This window comes from Equus asinus, chromosome 3, assembly GCF_041296235.1.
Source record: "Equus asinus isolate D_3611 breed Donkey chromosome 3, EquAss-T2T_v2, whole genome shotgun sequence".
Taxonomy (NCBI): domain Eukaryota; kingdom Metazoa; phylum Chordata; class Mammalia; order Perissodactyla; family Equidae; genus Equus; species Equus asinus.
In genome coordinates, this window is record NC_091792.1 from 161,647,332 (window position 1) to 161,669,878 (window position 22,547).

At 53.9% G+C, this 22,547-nt stretch overlaps 2 protein-coding genes across 17 annotated transcripts in view; one reads left to right on the top strand and one right to left on the bottom strand.

Moving 5' to 3' along the window:
- Positions 1-17,239, top strand: part of DGKQ (diacylglycerol kinase theta) — a 29,555-nt gene extending 12,316 nt beyond the window's left edge. For 6 of the 9 annotated variants that reach the window (XR_011502398.1, XM_070506423.1, XM_070506424.1 and 3 more), the window contains one exon: positions 1-795. Coding sequence is in view for 6 of the 9 variants with exons in the window: in XM_070506423.1 (XP_070362524.1) it covers positions 1-63 (63 nt within the window). In the remaining 3 variants the exon portion in view is untranslated. Of the gene's footprint in view, positions 796-16,946 lie in introns of those variants that run through there. The other 3 variants (XM_070506426.1, XM_070506425.1, XM_070506428.1) reach the window with 3 other exon arrangements.
- Positions 781-22,547, bottom strand: part of TMEM175 (transmembrane protein 175) — a 27,813-nt gene continuing 6,046 nt past the window's right edge. For 4 of the 8 annotated variants that reach the window (XM_014832171.3, XM_014832166.3, XM_014832172.3 and 1 more), the window contains 10 exons: positions 13,810-13,970; positions 13,504-13,542; positions 11,488-11,585; positions 10,033-10,084; positions 9,708-9,743; positions 8,886-8,969; positions 8,263-8,427; positions 4,350-4,428; positions 4,055-4,190; positions 781-2,672 (listed from right to left, as the gene is read on the bottom strand). In XM_014832171.3, coding sequence (XP_014687657.3) covers positions 2,015-2,672; positions 4,055-4,190; positions 4,350-4,428; positions 8,263-8,427; positions 8,886-8,969; positions 9,708-9,743; positions 10,033-10,084; positions 11,488-11,585; positions 13,504-13,542; positions 13,810-13,962 — 1,500 coding nt within the window. In that variant the 5' untranslated portion in view covers positions 13,963-13,970 and the 3' untranslated portion in view covers positions 781-2,014. Of the gene's footprint in view, positions 2,673-4,054; positions 4,191-4,349; positions 4,429-8,262; positions 8,428-8,885; positions 8,970-9,707; positions 9,744-10,032; positions 10,085-11,487; positions 11,586-13,503; positions 13,543-13,809; positions 13,971-15,119; positions 15,365-22,547 lie in introns of those variants that run through there. The other 4 variants (XM_070506433.1, XM_070506431.1, XM_070506432.1 and 1 more) reach the window with 3 other exon arrangements.

Genomic DNA, 22,547 nt, shown 5'->3' on the forward strand with positions numbered 1-22,547 from the left:
GTCCACATGCTCAGGAAGGCCAAGCAGAAGCCCAGGAAGGCCGGGACCCCCAAGGACGCCTGAGCAGATGGGGTGCCTATACCCCTAGGGGGGACCCCAGGTAGAGGAGGGTACTGGAGCAGCCTGTGCCCGTCCTGCAGCAGCGCTGGCAGGTGGATGGACCTCCTTGCAGCCCTGACTCAGGGCGATTCCCCCTTGTCCCCGAGCCCCATGGAAACTGCTGGGTGGGTAGCAGGCATTTCCTCCCCCGTCTCCACACCAGTGACTGGGGTGGGCACAGGGTTCCAGCTGGCCAGTCCGCTCGCCGCCTGGAGGAGGGGCACTCCTCCCTTTGTGTCCCCCACCACCCTCAGCCCTTCCAGCTGGGTGGTGCTGGACTTCATCTTGTGTTCCTCAGGCCATCCCCCTGGATGTTCTGACACAGCAGCTGGCGCCGTGGGCTCTGGGTGTGCCCAGCACAGACACAGGATGCCCCAGCCACTAGCTCCTCTGGCCTTGCTTCACCAGTGAGGGCTGGGTGGGGCCACCTGCTGTGTGTCTTGGGCGGAAGGTGCCTTCTCTGCTGCTCGTCACCGCAGGCGAGCTGCATGGGATGCAGGGCCCAGGCGGCTGGCTGGGCCTCGTCCCAACCCTGGCTGGTGGCGCCAGAGTGACAGGGCTGCACCTGGGGAGAGGGGGGCCAGGTGGGCTTGGCCACCATTGTGAAGAGTGCGCCTGGAAGGGACCAGAAGCAAACCCACACCAGCCGGGGCCCTGGAGGCCCAGAGGAAGGTAGTGGAGTGAAGTGTGGAGGAGCCAGCTTTAATCACCCCAGGATCTACTCAGCACTCTGTGTTCTGTTTGCCATCACTCAACGTGCCAGTTGCCAGTGTCCGCTCAGCAGATGGGACTTCTGCGGGTTCAGTGCTTCTCCACGTGGAGACCCAGCACTGTGGGACGTGGGATGTGGGACAAGGCTGCCGGGTGGGCTGCTGGCAACTACGTCTCCCCTAAGCCCAGAGTCACACCTCAGATCCCAGGAGGACCCTGACCAAACCTGAACTACCTGCCTGGGAGGTCTCCTGAGGGCCCCAAAGGAGGGATTCACAAATCCTCACCCTTCCCAGTTCTCCCCTCTGCCTGGCACCTGCCAGCCGGGCTGGGCCCTCACACCCCTCAGCCACGGCTTTGCCCTGAGTTTGGTTTCAACCTCAGGTCAGGCCCCGCCCAGCCCTGTGACCCAAAAGCTTCTGCCAAAACCGCACAAACCAATGCACTGTAACAGCATTTGTGGTGGATGTTCTTGTCACGTGCCTCCCGCACACAGATGCACATTCCTCGTGGTCGCGTCCCCCAGTCCCCAGTGGTGTAATTAGTTTTTGCTCTGCAGGCCCTGCTGTTGATTTCCGTCTATAGGAATTGTCTGTAAATTGTGGTTAGGGTGACTGTCCGCTGTATTTAAGCAAATCTGTGTGCTAGGTGGGGCTGCGTGGGCTCTGCGCTGTCCCTCGTGTGTAACTTATACCTGAATGTGACCATAATTTATATCCAGGACAATACAGTCTGGGCGCTGCCATCCTGCTGCTCTTGTCTCTCTCTGTGCCTAATGACCAGAGTGAGAGGAGGGATGGTTTGGCAGCCCAGCAGCCACCAGGGAGCTCTGCATGCTGAGGGGGTGGGCCACAGTGAGCTGAGCCACATCCAGGGGTGCTGCACTGCCTGTCAAGGACCCAGGGCCACATGTGCACCCACGCCCCCAGAAGGCCGAGGCTGTGGGCGCCCCAGCTGCCCCTGGAAACAAACACTTGAATGCCAGCCCCCATGTGGCTTGTCTTAGCTTGACGGAGACAGAGGATGTGGGCCTGGGGGACAGAGATGGGCACAACAGCAACGCAAAGCTGTGAAGCTCCTCTGCAGGAGTGGAGAGCCGCCTGTGGACTGAGTAGAACAGGAAATGTCACGATGAGAGGAGCACCCAAGCTCGGGCCACTGGGCTGACATCTGGGCCTCCGGCTGGGGTGGGTGGGACCTCGAGCTAGCAGGCAGCAGGGAGGAGTGGGGCCCTCGAGTCATCCTCGCCCCCAGGCTCTGGCAGGCGGAGGTCACGCAGAGCCTGCAGGACGGCCAGGGCCAGGCGCACAAGGAGACGCAGCAGCAGGAAGGCGAAGGGCACAGCAATCTGCATGAGGTGGAAGATGGCTGTGCTGAACCTGCTCAGGAAGCAGGTGGACGCGAAGGCCAGCAGGCTGGCACAGGGGTACAGTGCGAGCTTGGCAAACATGAACGCGTGCTCCCGGCCCCCAAATCGCGCGGAGGGCTGCAGTGTCTCCCTCTCATGCAGGAGGGCTGTGGTCCAGATAGCAAACTGGAAGATGCTGGCGAAGAAGATGATGGCGCAGCTGACGCGCACGCTCTCTAGCTCGTCGCGGGGCTGCTGGGCGAAGGCCGAGGTCTGCTGGTAGGCCAGCGGGAGGCCACCCACGAAGGCCAGCGAGAGTGTGTTGAGCAGGCCCATGGACTGTGTGGCCTTTCGGATGTGCAGGAAGAGTGAGTGGTGGGCGAACCAGAGCAGGCCCACTGTGGCGAAGGAGCCGAAGTACGCCAGGAAGTGCGGCCCATACACGCTCAGCGCTGCCACCAGGCTGCCTTGGAACTTCTCCCTCACGTCCTTGGCGTCCGGGACGTTGTCCTCACTGGGGATTTGAACAGACGGCATTGGTGGCAGCCTCACCACAGGGTGTCTGGTCAGGGCTGCAGCCCTGCCCTGTCCGAGCCGTGAAGGCCACCTGGCCCCTGGCATGCTTGAATTTCAGATGAATGACGTGGACTTCAGCACACGAGTTTTCATTTTACTATGTCTATTTACACACCTAGTATTTTAAACAATTTTGTGTCATTCATCTGAAGCTCAAACTTAACTGCATCCTGTCTCTTCGTCACTAAGTGGCAGCCCTGCCCACGAGACCCCAGGGTAGGCTTGTGTGGTCTGTCCACCCTCCTGCAGCTGCCTGTCCACTTGGGGAGTGGTTCTGCAGATCTGAGGGGGGCTTGCCTCCATAGTTGTCAGAGTCCAGGGCCAAACTTTATTGTAAAGAGCAATTCTGAGCAAAAGCCGGCTCCCTGGCTTCTCCCTCTCATGGGGGTCGTGGGGGCTACTGCCCCCAACTGCACAGCCCAGAGCGCACAGTGGTGGTGTCCTCTTATCACTGAGGGGGGTGCAGCCTGAGACACTGTCCTCACAACGGCAGCTGCATGTGTGTGGGGGGAGCTGGAACTTCGAGGGTTTGAAGGTGGAGATAGGAGACAGCCTCGGGGCTTGCCTGGAGACCCCCACCCGGGTCCTTGGGGCTGGCAGGGAGGGTGGCTGTGGCTCTGGGTGGAGGGAAGATGCCACCCCCCCAGTCCCTAACTGCAGCCACTCTGTGCAGCTACTCGGCGAGGGGCCCAAGATAGTGTGGCCCTGGTTGCAGGGCTTAGGTCTAGCTCAGAGATCAGTATCCATGAACGTTTGCTCCCAATTTTTAAGAATTCTCAAGTCACAGTAGGAAAAAGCTACCAAGAGAATTAAGAGAATCGAGACTTCAGATTATCAGATAGGGAACGTGAACCAGAGTGCTCTGACATGTAATGCAATAGGAACGCACTGAAATACGACTGTCAAAAAGGATGGAAAGTTTGGAAAAGCAGCAAATAAAACGCACAGAAATAAAAACACGGTACCTAAGATCAGAAGGCTGACGGACGGAAGAGGTGGGTCAGGCAGAGCAGAGGAGCGAACAGTGAAGGGAAGGAATGAGGCCAAAGCAGAGCGGAGGATGTGGGCGGGAGACAGATGCAGGACAGGACAGGGACCCTCCCTGGCATGCCCCACCCCGGCCCTGCTCACAGGTGGGGACTGCTGGCAGGGAGACCCCCGGCTCTGGGAGCTCTGCCCCGGGTGGGACTCCTCCTCCGGGGGAGGTGGCACCAGGAGACCTCATGCCTTTGTGGGACTGGAGGATGGGAGACACTTCGCAGAGAGGCAGGCCGGGGACCCCCTCCATCAAGCCTGAGGCGGCCCAAGTGTGGTCCTCACCAGATGTCCAGGATGAGGAGAGTGGCCACGATGGCATAGACCCCGTCGCTGAAGGCCTCCACCCGCTCCTTGCTGAGAGGCTCGTGCAGGTCAAAAGTGAAGAACTCCACGCTGGGAGCTGGGAGTTCCGGGGGGCCTGTGGATATACCAGGAGGGAGGAACTGGTCAAGCCCTCGGGGGCTGGGAGCCCACAGGCCAGAGGAGGGGACCCCGCAGGGATGCCTGGTGGTCGCAGCTGCTCCACAGGCTCTGGAAGCAGCACCAAGGCCCCACACGCCAGCCCACCGGCACCTACCCACCAGCCTGCCTCTGCACCAGCTGGCGGCCTTGCTGAAGTAGGGGAGGAAGATGACCATCGCCATCAGCAGGTACGACTGCAGGAGACACACGACATGTCAGGGGGGCATGGTGCCTCCTCCGAAGGGGGCTGGAGCCAGAATCCTACCCTGAAGCAAGGGGCTGCGAAAGGAGGGCAGCATGAGCCACAGAAGAAAAAACAGGTGAGTTCTACGTCTGCATGGCAGAGCATCATCAGGAACGCGAAGAGACGACTCGCAGGATGGGGACAATGTCTGCAAACCACCTCCCTGGTAAGGGTCCAGGATCCAGAACACGGAGAGACCTCACACCTCCACAAAGAAAGATAGCCCCATGCAGAAATGGGCAGAGCTCGGAGGACACATTTCTCATTCACAAATGGCCAATAAACACATGAGAAGATCCTCGGCATCAATAACCATCAGGGAAACACAAATCCAAACCACCACAGGATGCCACCTCACTCCCAGGAGGACGGCCACTCTCAGAAGACCAGAAACAGCAAGTGCTGGCGAGGACGTGGGGAAACAGGGACCCTGTGGACTGCTGGGCGTGTAAAACGGTGCAGCACCGTGAGGAACAGTATGGAGGGTCCTCAAAAATATGAAAACAGAATTACCATGTGACCCAGCAATCCCACTTCTGGGTAGACACCCGAAAGAATTGAAAACAGGGTCCTGAAGAGAGATCTGTACACCCACGTTCACTGCAGCACTATTCACAACAGCTGAGATGTGGAAGCGACCCGCAAGTCCACGGATGGACGAAGGACAAACAGCACGAGGTCCATCCACACAAGGACCACTGGGGACGCAGGGGAACGCAGCACTGAGGTGCTGCAGTGTGCACGAACCTTGAAAACGTTATGAGTGAAAAAAGCCAGTCACAAAAGCCTCATGTTTTGTGACTCCACTTATATGAGATAACCAGAACAGGCAAATCTAGAGACAGAAAGTAGGACAGTGGTGTCCAGCGACTACAGGGAGGGAGATGGGGAGTGACTGGCAATGGAGACGGGGTTTCTGTGCAGGGTGATAAAAAGTTCTAGAACCAGACAGAGGCGATGGCTGCATAGCAACGTGAATGACATCAGTGCCACAAAGCTGCACTCTTTAAAGTGGTCACAATGATAAATCTTATGTTATACTAGATTATTTAAAAAGGGACAAGAAGGGCGGCTGGTAGTGTCTCCTGGGTCCCCAGGCAGCCACCTGCAGTAGGTGCCCTTGCTCTGGGTTCTGAAGTGTGGGCCTCAGGCTGGTGCAGGCGAGCAAGTCCCACGAAGGCTCTGGTCACCCTGCGGCTGCTGCGCCCCCACAGTGCAGCCTGTACCCCAGCCGCCCTGCCCTCAGTGGAGGGCTCCCTCCCCTCTGTCCTGCACACCAAGTACTTCAAGGTCGCCTGATGCATGATGTACAACTCAGGGAGGCAATGGGCACCTCGCAGATGGGGTGGGGGGAGAGGTCTGTTTATAACCCAGTCTCCCCGCTTCACGGGACCACACACCTCATTCAACAAACACACAGTGAGGGAGGCACCTCCCAGGCGCGTGACAGGTAAAAGCAAAAGATTCTAGAAGGACGCAGACGGTGACCACTGCAGGATAAGCAGGAGATGGTGCTACAGAATAGGAGGAAAAAAGGAGGAAATGGAACAGTGCAAGAGAGAACCTCAGTCCTTGGGGAGGCAGGTGGGAGGTGCAGGCTGCCGGGTGCTGGCGTGAGAGCTCCCAGGACCTGTGAGTGTCACCGTGGGAGGAAGGTGGACTGGGGGGAGGTCAGGACAGCCTGGACCAGGGCAGTGTGAAGGGGCTGGACCTGGAGGGTGGACCCAGCACAGCGTCCCAGATGAGGGAAGGGTGTGGCAAAGACACCTGGGAGGATGGGGGCCGTGGGCTTGCTGGGAGGTTGCAGGGGATGCCCGGGGGGTCAGGAAGCTCTGGCGCGTGTCTCACAGGTGGTGATGAGCGTGGGGCCCCAGGCAAGGAGGCAAGGAGTGGAGGTGAGGGGTGGAGGGGTCTGACCCCCACTGCAGGGGAGGAGGAACAGAGAGAAAGAGGTGAAGAATGCAGCAAAGAAGAGAACTGACCGCTCTGTTGGGGGAGGTGGACAGAACTGACTGCTCCATCATGGAGCGCTTACAGGCTTGCTGACTGCTCGGGACCTCCCAGCCCCACAGAGGACCCTCCTCCCCCGATGCCATCGTCCACCAGGGCACCGTCACTGCCCAGGCGCCTGCTGGGCCCCCAGCACACTGGGCACCACCTGCCCAGCCCAGGCTCCTGACTCAGACTCCAGGGCCCACCCACCCCAGTCCTTCCAGAGTCCAGCATCCAGGCCCTGCCCGAGGGCACGGCCCCTGCAGGCCTCAGCTTTACTCACTCCTCCTCACTAAGGCCGCCCGCACATCCCAGCTGTCCCCTTGATCTTCCGCATGACGGCCCTCATCGTCCCTCCGGCCCCGGCCTTCGTCCAAACAATTCCCGCCATCCATGACCACGGGCACAGAGTCCTTCCTGAAATCAGGACTCGGATGTGGCCTCAGCCCACTGCCCTTACCTGACTTCCGTCTCTCAGTGCATCCCCTCACTGGCCCCGCCCTGTCCACTGGGGACCGCTCGCTGTAGGGCATGGGCGAGGACGCCCTGTCCGGCCTGAGCGCCCTGCAGCAGCCCTCCCGCCAGGAAGAACACGCTCACATCTGAGGAAAGTGAACAGAGGCCGAGGCTGCCCCTTGCCCAGGACGCCAGCATCCACCTCCCCACCCACCCTGGGCTGACCCGCCGGCCACTCTGTCCCGAGGGACGATGCTCTGCAGCCCTCCCCTGCCTGTTTGTTTGTTTCAAACTTGAAATTCTGTTGAAACGCTTACTAGACGTTTAGGACAGCCACCACTTGTTTTCTCATGACGAGTGACGCTCCGGGTGCGAGTCCTCTTTACTCATGGGGCCACCTGCAGCCGCCACAACCATTCCCCTCCTCCCAGCACGACGGAAGCGTCACCAGAACGATGTTCCTATTAAATCAGCTGCAGTTCAAAAGGGGCATCAGCTGACCTTGACCTCTGCGCCTGGGCCAGGACGGCTCGGAGCTGCCTCGTGCTGTAAGGGACCAGTGCGGAGCCCACAGAACTGTCGCCAGGGACAGAAGCGTGCTGACTACCACCCTGCCGTCATGTTCCCGTTTCCACTTGGGCCTCATCCAGGCTCAGCTTCCTGGGCTCCAGACCCGGGCGCCTTCTGCTCACGGCTTCCCTCCTGTGTTCTACACTTCTCCAGCTTCCTCTTCTAGTTCTGGAACTTTCTTCCTTCGCTTTCTCTCCCTCTCTGGGTGGCTCCTCCCCGCGTGCATCCTCAGGATGGCACGACGTCCATCTGCATTGGTTCCCTGCCTGCTATGGTGTCTCTTGAGGTGACTGGGGGGCGTCCCTCGTCAGGGCATGGTGGCTCCGACCCCACCCAGAGGCCACGTGCTGTGGGCTGCTCTGGCAGCTTCATGCAGGCTCCTCGTCCACCAAAAGAACAAGCAAAGCCCACTCCAGGTGCCCTTGAGTCTTAAAGCTTTGCCCGCTTGGGGAATCATGGGGTGAGTCACAGCTGTCAGTGCCCTGCCCCTCCTTGGACGGTGCATTTTCTCACTGGGCCTGGCTCCGAGGGTAGTGACTCCTCACCTTGAGGGCAGGTCCCAGGGCCTCTTCCCTCCAGCTGTGCTCCTGGGCACCTTGGGCGCCAAACTACTGGCTGCCTGGTGGCCCTTGGGCAACCCTGGCACAGCCCTGCCCCTCCCCCACACAAGGCTGGCTGGCTCCTCAGTGTGCCGCCCCCTTCCCACCCTCCTGGGGCGTCTGCTCCCAACACAGTCACCCTCCCCTCCTCCGCTCCCCGCACTCACCGCTGGGTAGAAGAACAGGGAGAATCCGGCCGCTGCAAAGCACAGTGCCGGGCCCCGAAGGATGATGCCCAGGATGTGCTGCCGGTAGAGGGCCCTGTGGGCGCAGTGCTCTATCTGGGGGTTCAGGAGGTGGGGGAAGTGGAACGCATACACCACGATCAGCGCCTGTGGGAGAGGCGGGCTGCAGGGCACGAGCAGAGGCCTCTGACCAGTGCCCCCTTCCTCCCATGCACACATGCAGGGGCCGCGGGTGGGGACCCCCCAGAGAGGCAGGGTTCTGCTGTGAGGCTCACAATGGGATGTTCTTGGGGTGGAGAGGGGACAAGAAGCCCCTGCTCTGCTCCTGAGGCCACATGTTGGGGGGGTCTCAGGGCTGCCCCACCCTGCCAAGCACCTGAGGACGCAGGGCGGCCCCATTTCACTCTCTCTTCAAGTCAGCACAGGAAGCACAGGCTCTGAGCATCTCAATTCATCTGGCTGTGGCCCCAACAGGCACTCCAAGTGGGCACCCTGTCTGCACAGCTCTCACTACAGCCAGCAGGCCACAGCCTCCTGAGGACATGTGCACAATGTGTGCTCCAAAAGGACAGCACGTGGGGAGGGAAGGCAGGCAAGGGCCCTACCTGCACGGCCCCGATGGTGATCACGCACACACAGAACAGGAAGATGCCCAGGGGCACCTCTGGGAAGGTCACCATTAAGGAAAACTGCAGCGAAAAACACAGGAAACCAGGTTCTGCAGGGCCCCAGAGCACCACCCTGTGAGCCTCCTGGGTCTCAACTGGGCTGTCTAGCAGTAAAGCTGTCTCCGGGCGGGGGCATCTGGAGCCTTGGGGGTGTCCCATCCCATAAGAGCAATTCTATTGAATGCTTTAAGCCTTTCAAGCTGAAGTGTCATCAGACTCATAAAGAATTCCCCAAACCCCAGTTCTCTGTGACACACGGCCCCGTGTGCTCAGACCACTGGTCTCCGTCAGAACCCAGAGTGAGTTACAGCAGGTGTGAATGGGGGTTGGCCAGGCTGTGGGGGAGCTGTCAGACAAGGAGGTATGTGGGGGCCACATGCTGTGGGGGAGCCCGGGACAGCCAGGAGGCCGTGGGCTTGGGGGCCAGGCAGGAGCTGGGAGCACCAGTGAGTATGGAGGGGACACCCTCATTGAGCCCTAGGAGGCCCAGGCTGGTGTCTCTGTCAGTGCAAGCCCTGCTCGGGGCCGCTGGAGGCCTCCTCTCCCCCATCCAGCCTAGAAACCCCAGGGACACGCTTCCCTGGAACTTTCCCTCCTCTTTGCAACCGTGTGGTCCATGCCCTAGACCACCCAGCTGGTCGAAGTTTCTGAGAAGGGAACATCTTAGGTTCCGAGTCCTCTGGCCCAGCAGAGGCTGGACCCAGGGTGGCACTCAGTGAGGTGTCAAGGGAATTGGCAGAGGAAATTGCTGTTACTCACCGTGAATGGCAGGAAGGTGATGGTCATCATGCAGGCCTGGGGAAGAGGAGGAGGGGAGGAGAGCAGGCCACTCAGGCCCATGTTGCCCAGGGGGACCGGCTGGCAGTGCTCCACCCAAGAACATGTCACTGTCCAACCCCCAGACCACAAGGAAGCACGTGCCCTTGCCCACCTGACAGGGAAGGCCTTGTGGGAGGCCTGGGAGTGGACGGATTCCAGGCTCTGCACACCCAGGGGCACCACAGAAGCTGATGCTGCATCCTCTCCACCTCAGAGGGCAGAGCTACAGACGCAATCATCCCCCAAAATGACAGGAGCAACTCACCAGGTTGAGCAGGGCAAGCGTGTCGTCTATTTTTGCAACAACCTGGAACAATCTAAACAATTTAAGACAAACAGGAAATGACGTGGCATTGACGAACGTGGTCTAAGAGCATCAAACACACGCTGAGATGACAGCGAGACAGTTTTATGTGAAGAGAGAACTAGACAGAGAACTAAACGGGGAGTTGGGGCAGGAGCAGAGCTCACCAAGGCTCCACTCGGGTCTGGAAACAAAATCCTTCTCCCAACCCCGCCCCCCTGGCCGTGCCCTCCATGGTATCCCAGGGCTCTGACCCCTCCTGGGCTGAGCTCAGCGGGCCTTGGTTCCCCACTTGGGAGGTCTGCATCCAGCAGGGGCCAGGGGATCCTCAGGAGGCTGTGCCCAGGAGGCAGGGCCTCCAGCAGCAGGTGTGGCCTTTGATGAGCCAGTGCACAAACAGGGTGCTACACAGCCCTGTCCACACTGCTGATCCGAAAGGGAGCTGGCCATGCCAGAGGCCTGCACAGTCACCAGCAGGACCATACAGAGGGCAGCCGTGGGCCCCTGGCTCCTGCCAGCCCATGGGCCTCCTGCTCTCCATGAACAAGGGAGGCAGAAAAGAAAAGCCCTTCCTTAAGCCTTTAGGGAGGATCCCCTATCCCCACCAGAAACAGTCACTGCTGAAAACAAGTGTGCGACATAAAACTGGAGACACTTCTAATGCAAGCTGCCAATGCCCAAAAGCCTCCTGGGTGTGCCCGCACCCCCAGCACTCCTAGTCGGAGAGAGCACCTCATTCCCAAAGGCAGCCTGTTAACCAGGGGCATCGCCACCCATGCTCCCACCCCAACTCTATCTATGGGTGCCCTCCTGGCCTGGGTTGGGGGCTCAGGGGCTCCCTGCAGCTCTGGGGCCATGTTCCCTCGGATCCTAAGGAAGCCTTTCCTCCTTAAGAGGAAGCTCTGGCCCTGGAGCACGTGTCCCTGGAGCATGCTTATCCTCCTCACTAGAGTCCCAGAACCAGGATGAAGGGACTGCACACACTGCATGGAGCTACCGGGTAGCAGAGGGCGGTGGCTCCCAGCCTTTCCCATGCCCTGCCTGTGTGGTCTCTGGGGTCTAGCAGGCAGCAGCCATGCGTGCAGCCCAGGCCTGACCAGCGTACGCCTGCATGAGCACGTCACTGCTTCATCATCTCAGGGCCCTGTCATTGCTGTGTGCAGATGAGGAAGCGAAGGCTGGGGGCAAGGACTCTGTGGGGAGGGGCAGCCTACTGACCCGACCCCCTTGGGACTCAGCTCTTCCAAGGAGGTGAGGGGCTAGACACCCAACAGGCCTCTTGTTGGTGCCTTGAGTGCACACTGGCCACCTCGCTGACCCTCAGCCTGGTTGGGGCTGAATCCACTGGGCGTACACATTATGCGAGTCACAAAAATGCAGACCGTGACCAGGAAAAGCCCCAGCCCAACCCCATACCTCGTGTGCGCTGCCCAGGCCACAGTCACGATGAGGAACGTCATCAGGTAGACGGCAATCCTGGTTGCTAGAAGTTTCTGTACACCTTTGTCAAATGGCTGGAATAGAAGAGCACAGCCATCAGAGAGCTTCACTTCACGGCAGCTGGCGGCCACCCCAGGCACTGAGACATCCCAGGCCTTGGAGTGCCTGGGAGCATCTCGCCTCTCCTTCTCGCTCCGCCTCTACCCTGCCTGTCCCTGAGGCCTCCTGTCGCCCTGTCACTGAGGTCCACGCCCTTCTCCATGCACTGATGGCCCAGATCCTGGATGCGCATTTGGGTTTGTATGTGGAGTTCCCTGCCAAACACCAGCTCTTGAGGCAGAGATTCTTCCTCGAGCCGCTCCAAGGTGGAGCAGAGTGGCCACAGGCCTTGCCGCCATGCGGTGAGTCAACAGCGTTGCTGGGAACGGTTCCAATTCAAAAACAGCTGTGAAGCCCATCAGGAGCAGTGACTCCTCCCCCAGGTCCGAGGTGAATGGAATTGAGGGGGAAAACCAGCTCCACCCAAAGCCTGGGCCCTTGAAATTGTGAGGAGGGATTTCACACTTTATCAACCAAAACTCAAAACAGAAAGCTGACTGCTTTACCATTTTCATTGGTCTTTATCTGCAAGAGGGTCTCTGACCCAGTGGCCCAGTGGAGCAGTCATGGTTTTGAATCAGGGGGCGTCCGGGTCTTGACTAGTCTCCTTCGTGTCAGCAGGTGCACCACTGGCACCTCCTCAGGAGGCTCACCCATCCCAGCAATGCCTCCTCTGCAGGAGTCCCCAGACCACACAGAACTTTCTGGCTAGAGCTCTCTCCATGAACCAATGAGCACGTACAGAGAGATGATTTCTCCATAAAAAGACAATCTCCAAAAAGATGACCCTGACTGCAGAGAAGTGAGGAGGTCTGGCCTCATGTGCTGTCACCTTCTCATCTCATGCTCACATATCTACAACCCTGTCCTGAAATCAGTGGCACTCCCCAGAAGGTTCTGGAGCAGGCACAGCCTGGCGAGCACCGAGGACCCAGTGGGGACGTGGCTTTCCTGAGGCCCCTTGTGGAGGGGTGGCTCCAGAACAGAGGCAGTGGCACTGGACTTTTATTCCCTGTGCTGTGTGCTGCTGCCACTGCCAGGCTTGACCCATGTTGTGTGAGTCTCCCCAAACCCTACGAGGTGTCGTTACCACCTCCCCAGATGAAAACGTGAAACTGGGCAGTCCCCGTGACTCCCAGGAGCATCCCAGCTGACAGCGCGAGTTGGGACCAGAACCTGGAGCCCAGCCGGGCACATCCTCGCTCCTCGGCACCTCGAGCTGATACCCCACTCACACGCAAGGTGGCCAAGCAAGGCATGCTCACACACGCAAGCCCAGAAACTTCCTAATGTCCTCCAAAATCACGTCCAGCTTCTAAGTTGCCATGTCGCTGTTTTACTTAGAAAACAGAAATACTCCAAGTCGGCTATAAATGGATACTCTGCTTTAGAAAACTGTTTCCCACTTATCTCCAATGATAAAACACACACGTTCCTGTGGACTGAGCAGGCCCAGGTGGGAGCCTCTCCCCGTGAGGCCGCCAGCTGCTGCACCTGCTGGTTAGGCAGGCAGACTGCCCTTTGCTCCCCGAGCTCCTACCACGAGGGACACTCCAGGGACGACAGAGCAGAGACCTCCGGGCAGCTCCCCTGTGGCGCTCGCTGCACTCCCTTCATGTGAAGACCAGCCTCCTGGCACAGGCCTACCCCAGTGAGCAGATGGGGGGTGGCTCTCGAAACCCCCTTCTCAGCCTGTACTGGAATCTCTCCTGGAGGGCACTGCCTCAGTTCAGTCAGGAAGGCTAACCAGCGTTGCAGGGCAGGCAGCAGACGCCCTCGCCCGGCCCCTCCCAACCAGATGTGCCTTGTATGGAGCCCACAGTGGGCCAGTGGGCTGAGTGAGTCTCTTGGACCCTCCCCTCACGCCACGTGTTGCAGACTGTTCCCAAGTACCTGTCCTGGGGAGATCTCGGTGTGGGTCACAGGCAGGATCTATGAGAGCAAAGACACAAAAGAAGTGAGGGACATTTCTTGGACTGGGCACTGCCTGCTCCTCGGGTGCTATGGTGTCGGGGACGCAGGCCAGTCCTGGGCTGCTCGCCCCAACCCAGCTGCCTGGGGGTATGGGGGAGCCCAAGATGCTGCTGAGGCTCAGGTCAGGGTCTGTGCTGGGCTGGGCTCCACCAGAAGGCTGCCTTGAGAGGGTGTGGAGGCTCTGGGTGGGGACAGGCTCTGAGATGGGTGGGGCCCCTCACGGACCATCACAGTGGCGATGATGGACAGCAGCGCGTCGCTGAAGCTGAGCATGCGATGGGAGTGCTGGATCCCATCGGCAGCATCCTCTTCCCTCGAGGACGTGAAGGAGTCTCCCCCTACATCAAGGGCCGACTCTGGGGTCCGGGACCCAGACATGGCGAGGCCTAGGAGGAAGCACAGTTCTGAGCATGCGGGGTCCTTCTGGGGGTCTGCCCCGTCAGCTTCAGGCACGATGCAGGCTGGGGCAGGGCCTGGGAGGAGGGACGCCCTCCCTGGTGGGAGCTTGGTAGGGGCTGAAAGAACCTGCCCTCAGGGGTGGGAAGTTTCCCTGACACTGTATCTTCTCCCAGTGAGCCCACTGTATTTCCACCCTCATGGAAGAGCGCCACGTCACAGCTCAGCACTGTGATTGGGGAGACACACTCTTGCCTCAGTTTCCCCTCTAGAGATGAGAGGCAAGAGAAGGCACATATGACACATGGCAGGTGTTCTACACACCGTGTCACCAGGGCCTAATACCCTTGACCCTAACCCCTGATACTGCGCTGTTAGATGCTCATCCTAAATGTGGGAAGCTCTGTAGGCCCGCGTCCTAGAGGACTGTGCTAAACGTCCCTCCTCCCAAACCCCGCCCCACTCCTGCAGCAGAGCCATGCAGGGCTAGTGCCTGTCCATTTCCTGCATAGGAAACAGCCGCTCTGGCTGAGAATCTGCCAGCACCAGTGGATGGTGCTCTCGCTCCTCCTGCAGGTTACGGGTTCAGATGTTAGCCTGCCTGGGTGGCCAGGCCATGCACAGCCAGCAACGCCCCTCAGCGCAGAGCTCTCTGGACATTGTAGTATCAGAGATGGGTCTGGGAAGACAAGAGAGATGCCAGCTAACGGGGTTTCTGGGAAGAAGAGACCCTGGCGCCTCTGAGAAACGGAGCTCAGGCGTGGCCGGGGTGGTCGGAGGCACCACGGCCGGAACTCTGGCTGCACAGGGCACCTCTGTGGGCTTTGGATTCTACCCGGAGCTGGTGAGTCACAGTCAGAGTGGCCCCATCCACAGAGCCTGCTGGGCTCCGCTGGGGAAGAGCTGGGGGCAGTGGACGCAGCATCCACAGGTCAGGGAAGGCACCTTAGACCGCCCAGTGGAGGAGCTCGGGGCAGATGGATGCGGTGTCTATAGGTCAGGGAAGAGGTCGGGGTTGGGGGTGGAGCCCAGAGTTACCAGCAAACGCTATCATAGAGGATGAGATGGCTGGAGATGGTGGAGAGAAGGGACCGTGGCAGAGATGTCCCGTGGACAGGGGTTGGCAGAGGGAGTGGCACCTGGGAAGGAGCAGACGGATGTCCAGAGTGCAGGACAACGGAGGCTCACAGCTGTTCAGGGGCAGAGGCCTTCATCAGGACAGGTGGTCGAATGGTAAACCTCCCAAGATGAGGGAAGATGGGAGTGGGAAGGGTCCCGGGTTTCACCGTGAAGAGGATGCTGTTGACCCTGGCAAAGCAGCTGGAAGTGGGCGGGGAGGCCCAGTAGAGTGAGCAGGGCAGAAGATGCAGCTGTGCCACAGTCTCTGGAGACAACAGGAGTTAACAAAGCTGCAATGCGTGTGCCCTAGAGGTGGCAAGTCCCTTTCCAGGTGTGGTCTCAGGTGTGTACACAAGGAAATGGGGACGTACTGGATCTGCCCGGGAACATGGATTATTTTAACAACAAAAGTCCACAATATTCTGGTTGACTCCCAGGGAACAAATGATCATACGTGAACTGGCACAAGGAGCCATGGACTGAAAGTCTGTGTCCCTAAGGCTCATGTGTTGAAGCCCTAGCCCAATGGGAAGTGATCAGGATTATATGAGCTCATGAGCATGGGGCCCCCATGATGGGATTAACGCCTTTATGAGAAAAGAAAGAGAACAGAGATGCCCCTCCTCCACTGTGTGAGCACACAGCCAGATGCAGCCGTCTGCAGGCCAGGAAGCCGGCCCTCGAGGGAACCAAACTGGCCACCCCCTTGACCTCAGACTTAGCCTCCAGAACAATGAGAAATCAATTCCTGTTGTTGAAGGCCGCCCCACTGCCCCTGCAGCATTTTGTTATGGCAGCTGAGCTGACTGAGACAGGAAGTGAAAACAGATGAACTACGTCTATGTGCATAAAACAGAAACACAATGTGGAGAGGAATAAACCAAGTTGCGGAAAGATACACACAGTATTGTACCATTTATGTAAACGTTTGAAACACACAAAACCACCATCTATCTTCCTCATGATTACACACACACAGTAAGAACACGAAAGCACAAGTAAGAAGAGCACTCACAACGTTAGGACAGCACTGCAGGGGCCGAGGCAGGGCGGGGCGAAGACGGGGGTGGGGACGCGGCCTTAACTTTTAGCTGTACCTCAACCTTATTTCTCACTTTAAAGTTTACACGCAATAAAAATCATTCCTTCTGGTGACAGTTCTATGAGTTTTTGAGAAATAAGTATGTAACCACAACCACACTCACAAGGCAGTTCCCCAAGCAGACGCTTTGTGGTCAAGCCTTCCTCCACTCCAAACCCGGGCCACCGCTCATGTTTTCTGCTACTTCACTTTGCCTTTCCCAGGTGGTCCCATAGAAGGACTTGTACTCATGGAGGCTTTCATCTGGCTTTCACATAGCACGATGCATGTGAGATTCCGCCATGTTTTGGGAGTGTCAACAACATGTTTTCACTGCTGTGTAGTTAATTCCATCGCACGAATGTGCCTGTTCATCCACTCACCAGCTGGGAAATGCTGGCTGCTTCTACTTCCCGACGGTTTTGAATAAAGCCACTATAAATATTTGCACACAGGTATTTGAGTAAACATGTTTTTATTTCTCTTGGGTAAAGACCTCAGAATGGGTCTGCTGAGTCATGTGGTTGACAAGTAAAAATGGCAAGTAATAGGATATATTGGAGTATATGAGGAAGCCATTTTGTGTAAACCTAATTCGGCCTGACCTTGTCTTTCCAAAAGGGCCTGACCGAGGCTGTTGATCATGCATTGTATATCTGCTTTAGATATTCCCTATGGCAAGAACAAAGGCCCTAGAGATAAAGGTGCAACTTCCCTCCCCCTCCCAACGTTGGCATCTCCTTAAGGATTAAGCATCTTTCCTTAGGCTAGAAACTGATTGCTGCGCTCACCTGTGACCGCCCAGAGACAACAGAATTGCCTCCTGCTACGCCCTCTGAGAGAGCAGACCCACTACCTGCTGTGTCCATCAAGTGCTGTGCAATCTTGTGACTATTGAGGGAGGGACATTTCAATCATATGTGAAACGTCCTGTATGGGGGTATATAACCACTCTGTATACCTCACTTCCTTGGTGCCCTTTCTTCCTTCGGGAAGAAAGGCCCTGGGCCATGGTCCTCAGATTTCAGCTCAGAATAAACTCACCCAAATTTTCATTTATAGATTGGTTATGGATTATTTTTGTCGACGTGGTAAACACACGTTTAACCTTATAGAAAACTTCCAAACCATGTACCAAGCAGCTGTACATTCTGCATTCCCACCAGCCGTCTATGAGTTGCAACTGCTCCTCATCCTCTCCAGCACTTGGTTTGGCAGGATTTTAAAAAAAGTTAATTTCACTTTAGCTCTACTAATAGATGCGTAGTGTTATTGCATGTTTTAATTTGCATTTCCCTAGGGACTAATTGGGCATTTTCATGCCCCTGCTTTTTATCTGTATATCGTTTGCGGCAAAGTGTCTGTTAAAGTCTTTTGTTCACCTTTTTTCGGGGGGGGGGTTTATTTGCATCCTTACTCAGTTTTGAGAGTTCTTTATATATTCTGGTTAAAAATCCTTTGTTAGATTATGTAATTTCCAAATATTTTCTCAGTCTGTGGCTTGTCTTTCATTTCTCTTCCCAGTCTCTAGGAGAAGAAAAGTTTTAAGTCCAACTTATCAACTTTTATGGATCACTCTCTTGGTGTCATATCGAACAATGCTTTAACTCAAGTTCACAAAGATTTTCTGTTTTCTTCCAGAAGTTTAAAAAGTTTTAGGTGTACTTTAGGTCTATGATCGATTTTGAGTTCATTTTTATGTGACATGCAAGGTACAGTCAAGTTTCCGTTTTTGTAGATGGATGACTGATTATTCCAAGACCACTTACTGAAGAGACTATCCTTTCTCCACTGAATTGCCTTTGCATCTTGGTCAAAAATTAACTGCCCATATCTGAGTAGGGCTATCTTGGGAATATCTGTTCTGCCCCACTGACTATACACCCGTCCTTCCCCAGTATCACACCATCTGGATCACAGCTTCACAGCAAGTCTTGCTATTTGGTGGACTGAGCCCTCTGACTTTTTCTTCTTCTTCAAAATGGTTTTGATTCTTCTAGCTCCTTTGCTTTCCCTCACACGTTCCTGCTTGTAGGGCCCCTTTCACAGCTCCTCTAGACAGAAGGATGGGGGTTTCTCTTAAGAGTTTTTGCTGCCTGCGCAGCAACCCACACAGCACAGCCCATAACTGGGAACTGGCTGACGGTAACAGCCACGAAAGAAAGAGGACTGAAAGAATGGAAAACTCACACTGTGGGTCACTGCCCCAAGTTTCGATTCTCCTTGCCAATCTATCAGCATTTATACACTTTTCCTTTCAATATTTTCTTCAGAGTCTTTACCTGTAATCAGCAGGAGAAAGAGCCTGGAGGGGGCTTGGCCAGCACTGGACTCTCACACTTCTCAAAAGGGAAGGAGAGAGACAAGAAGAGAGAGCAGAGGAAGGGTGGGAGAGAAAAGGAATGCATTCTGACAAAAATAAGACAAAAGGAGCAGGTGTTTCTTCAGGCACTGATTAATTTTGCGAAATGGATGTCTGTTACATTGTCTTCTAGACTTTTTGTATGTTTAAGTTTTTTCAATTAAACTTTATTTTTAAAAAGTCAGTAAATATTGAATACAGACACAAAAATCCTCAACAAAATGTTAACAAATGGAATCCAGCAACATATAAAAAGGATTACACACCATGACCAAGTGGGATTATTCCAAGAGTGCAAGGTTGGTTTAAAATCAAAAGTTAATTACTGCAATATACCATATCAACGGAATAAAAGACAAAACTACACAATCATCTCAATAGATGCAAAACGGCATTTGACAAAATCCAACACTCTTCATGATAGAAACAGTCAACAAACTAGGAATGGAAGGAAACTTCCTCAACCTGATAAAGGGCATCTATGGAAGCCCACAGCTAACATCACACTCCATGGTGAAAGACTGAAGCCTTCCTCCTAAGATCAGGGACAAGATGAGGGTGTTTGCTCTTCAGCATTGTCCTGGAGATTCTAGCTAGGGCAACTAGGCCAGAAAATTAGACAGAAGGCATACAGATGGGACAAGAAGATGTAAAATCATCTCTATTTGCAGATGGTGTGATTCTGCATATAGAGAATCTTAAGGAATCCATACAAAATACTACTAGAACTAATAACTGAGTTCAGCAAGGTTGCAGGAAACAAGGTCAATATACAAAAAGTAACTACATTTTTTTTTTTCTTTAAAGATTGGCACCTGAGCTAACATCTGTTGCCAATCTTTTTTTTTTTAATTCTTTTCCCCAAAGCCCCCCAGTACATAGCTGTATATTCTAGCTGTAGGTCCTTCTGGTTCTGCTATGTGGGACACTGCCTCAGCATGGCTTGATGAGTGGTGCTAGGTTCACGCCCAGGATCCAAACTGGTGAAACCCCGGGCCACTGAAGCAAAGCATGCGAACTTACCCACTTGGCCATGGGGCCAGCCCCCAACTGCATTTCTATACACTAGCAATAACCAATCTGAGACTTAGTTTAAGAAAACAATTAGATTTATAACAGCATCAAAGATACTTAGGAACAAATTTAACAAAGGAAGTACAAAACATTGTTGAAAGAAATTAAAGAACACCTAAATAAAAGGAAAGACGTCCTTGGTTAATGGATTGGAAGACAATATTGTTAAGATGGCAATGCTTCCCAAATTGATGCACCGATTCAATGCAATCCCTATCAAAATTCCTCCTATGCAGAAATTGACAAGCTGACCCTACAATTCATATGGAAATTTAAGGAACCCTTGGCTATTTAAAGTTTAGCCAAAACAATCTTGAAAAAGAAGAGTTGGAGGACTCGCACTTCTCAATTTCAAAACTTAGTACAAAGCTATGGTAATCAAGACAGTGCAGTACTGGCATAAATATAGACATACAGACCAATGGAAGAGAACCGAGAGTTCAGAAGTAAACCACTACATTTATGGTCAACTGATTTTTGGTAAGGGTATCAAGACCATTTAATGGGGAAAGAATAGTCTTTTCAACAAATGGTGCTGGGACAACTGGATATCCACGTGCAAAAGAATGAAGTTGGATCCTACCTCATACCACACACAAAAATTAATTTAAAATGGATCAAAGACTCAAATTTAAGAGCTAAAACGTCGGAGAAAATATCCAGGGCCTTGCATTTGGCAAAGAATTCTTTTTTTTTTTTCCCTTTTTCTCCCCAAAGCTCCCCCGGTACATAGTTGTATAGTCTTCGTTGTGGGTCCTTCTAGTTGTGGCATGTGGGATGCTGTCTCAGCGTGGTTTGATGAGCAGTGCCATGTCTGTGCCCAGGATTTGAACCAACGAAACACTGGGCCGCCTGCAGCAGAGCGCGTGAACTTAACCACTCGGCCACGGGGCCAGCGCCATGGCAAAGAATTCTTAATATGACACCAAAAGCACAAGCAACAATAAAAATTCATTAGAGTTCATCAACATTTTAACTTTTGTGTTTCAAAGGACATTATTAAGAAAGCAAAAAGACAATCCACAGAATGGAAGAAAATATTTGCAAATCATTTCTCATAAGGGTCTAGCACCCAAAATATGTAAAGACTCTTGCACCTCAATGATAAAAAGACAACTCAATTCAAAAAATGGGCAAAGGATATGAATAGACATTTCTCCAAAGAAGATAGACTATTAGCCAATAAGCACATGAAAAGATGTTCAACATCATTAAGTTGCATTAGGGAAAAGCAAATCAAAATCCTCAAGGATGGCTATAATAAAAATAAATCATAGACAATAACAAGTGTTGGTGAGGATGTGGGGAAACTGCAACCCTTGTGCACTGTTGGTGGGAGAGTAAAACGGTGCAGCTGCTGTGGAAAACAGTATGGAAGTTCCTAAAAAAATTAAACATAGAATTACCATATGGTCCAGCAGTCCCACTTCTGGGGATAAACTCAGAGTTGAAAGCAGGGACCTGAAGAGCTATTTGCACACCAATGTTCACAGCAACATCATTCACAACAGCCAAGAGGTGGGAGCAACCCAAGTGTGTGTCAATTAATGACTGTCTAAACAAGACGTGCTATATACAAACATACAAGGAATATCTTCAGCCTTAAAAAGGAAAGAAATTCTCAAACGTTACAACATAGATGAACCTTGAGGACACCTATGCTAAGTGAAATAAGCCAGTCACAAAAGGACAGATACTGTATGATCCCACTTAACGTGAGGTCTCTGGAGCAGTCAATTCACAGAGACAGAGAGGAGAGTGGTGGCTGGCAAGGGCTGGGCGGAGGAGGGAGAGATAGCAGTGATTAATAGGCCGTTCCAGTCTTGCAAGATGAACAGTTCTGCGGCTGGATAGTGATGATTGCATAACAATGTGAATGTAGTTAATGTCAGTGAACCGCACACTTAAGCCCAGTTAAGATGTTAAATTTTGGTATGTGTATTCTACCCTGGTAGAAAAAAACCCCTAGTGCCTAGCAAGTAAGTGTTCAAAACATGTCAGCTACATGTTACCTTCATCATATATGAGTTTTAACTTAAGACCCATGGTAATGAAGGACTGAAAGCAGAGGAACGTGGAGTCGAGGGATGATTTTTCTTTTAAAGATGGAAGAGACTGAAGACTTAAAATCCTGATGGGAATGAGGAGAAGCCGAAAATTCATGTAACGGGAGACACCTGCAGGCTTGAGACCCCGGAGGGCATTATGCATCTTGCTGAGCATTAGAGGAAGTCACCCCACAGGGCAGGAAACACTCTGAGAGACACATCACGAGGCTGAGGGACACCGAGGATCCTGGAGAGACTGAGTTGAGAAAGCTCTCAGAATGGGAGATGCCAGAGCTGAGTCTGGAAATACTCATTACAAGATGATGACAACAAGAACAATAACTGACATTTATCAAGCATTTACTAAGTACCAAGCACTATTCCAAGTACTTTATATATACTATCTCTTTTAATTCTCAAACAGTGCTATGAGGATTATTGAAAGACAAAAAGGAACTGACTGCGTGTGTGTGTCACTGACTGTGGTTGAACTCAGTGTGCAGAAAATGCAAGGAGTTTGATACAGCTAGAGCACAGGGCTCGAAATGGGAGGGACACCCTTAGTAAGCTAGGACTAAATCACAAATAGCCTTGGATGCCCGTTCAGGAGTCTGGAAATTATTGTGAAGATATTATATATATGTATGTATATATAAATAATAATATACAATATGTAATACATATATACTATATATACACAATATATATAAAACACGTAATATGTATTTTGTTTACATATGTCTATATATTCGGATACAAGTCCATCATCAGATATGTGATTTGCAAATATTTTTCTCCCCATCTGGGTGAAAATTTCATCCTCTCAACAGTATATATGTACTGTAAATTAACAGACTTTTTGGGCAGGTTTAGGTTTGTAGAA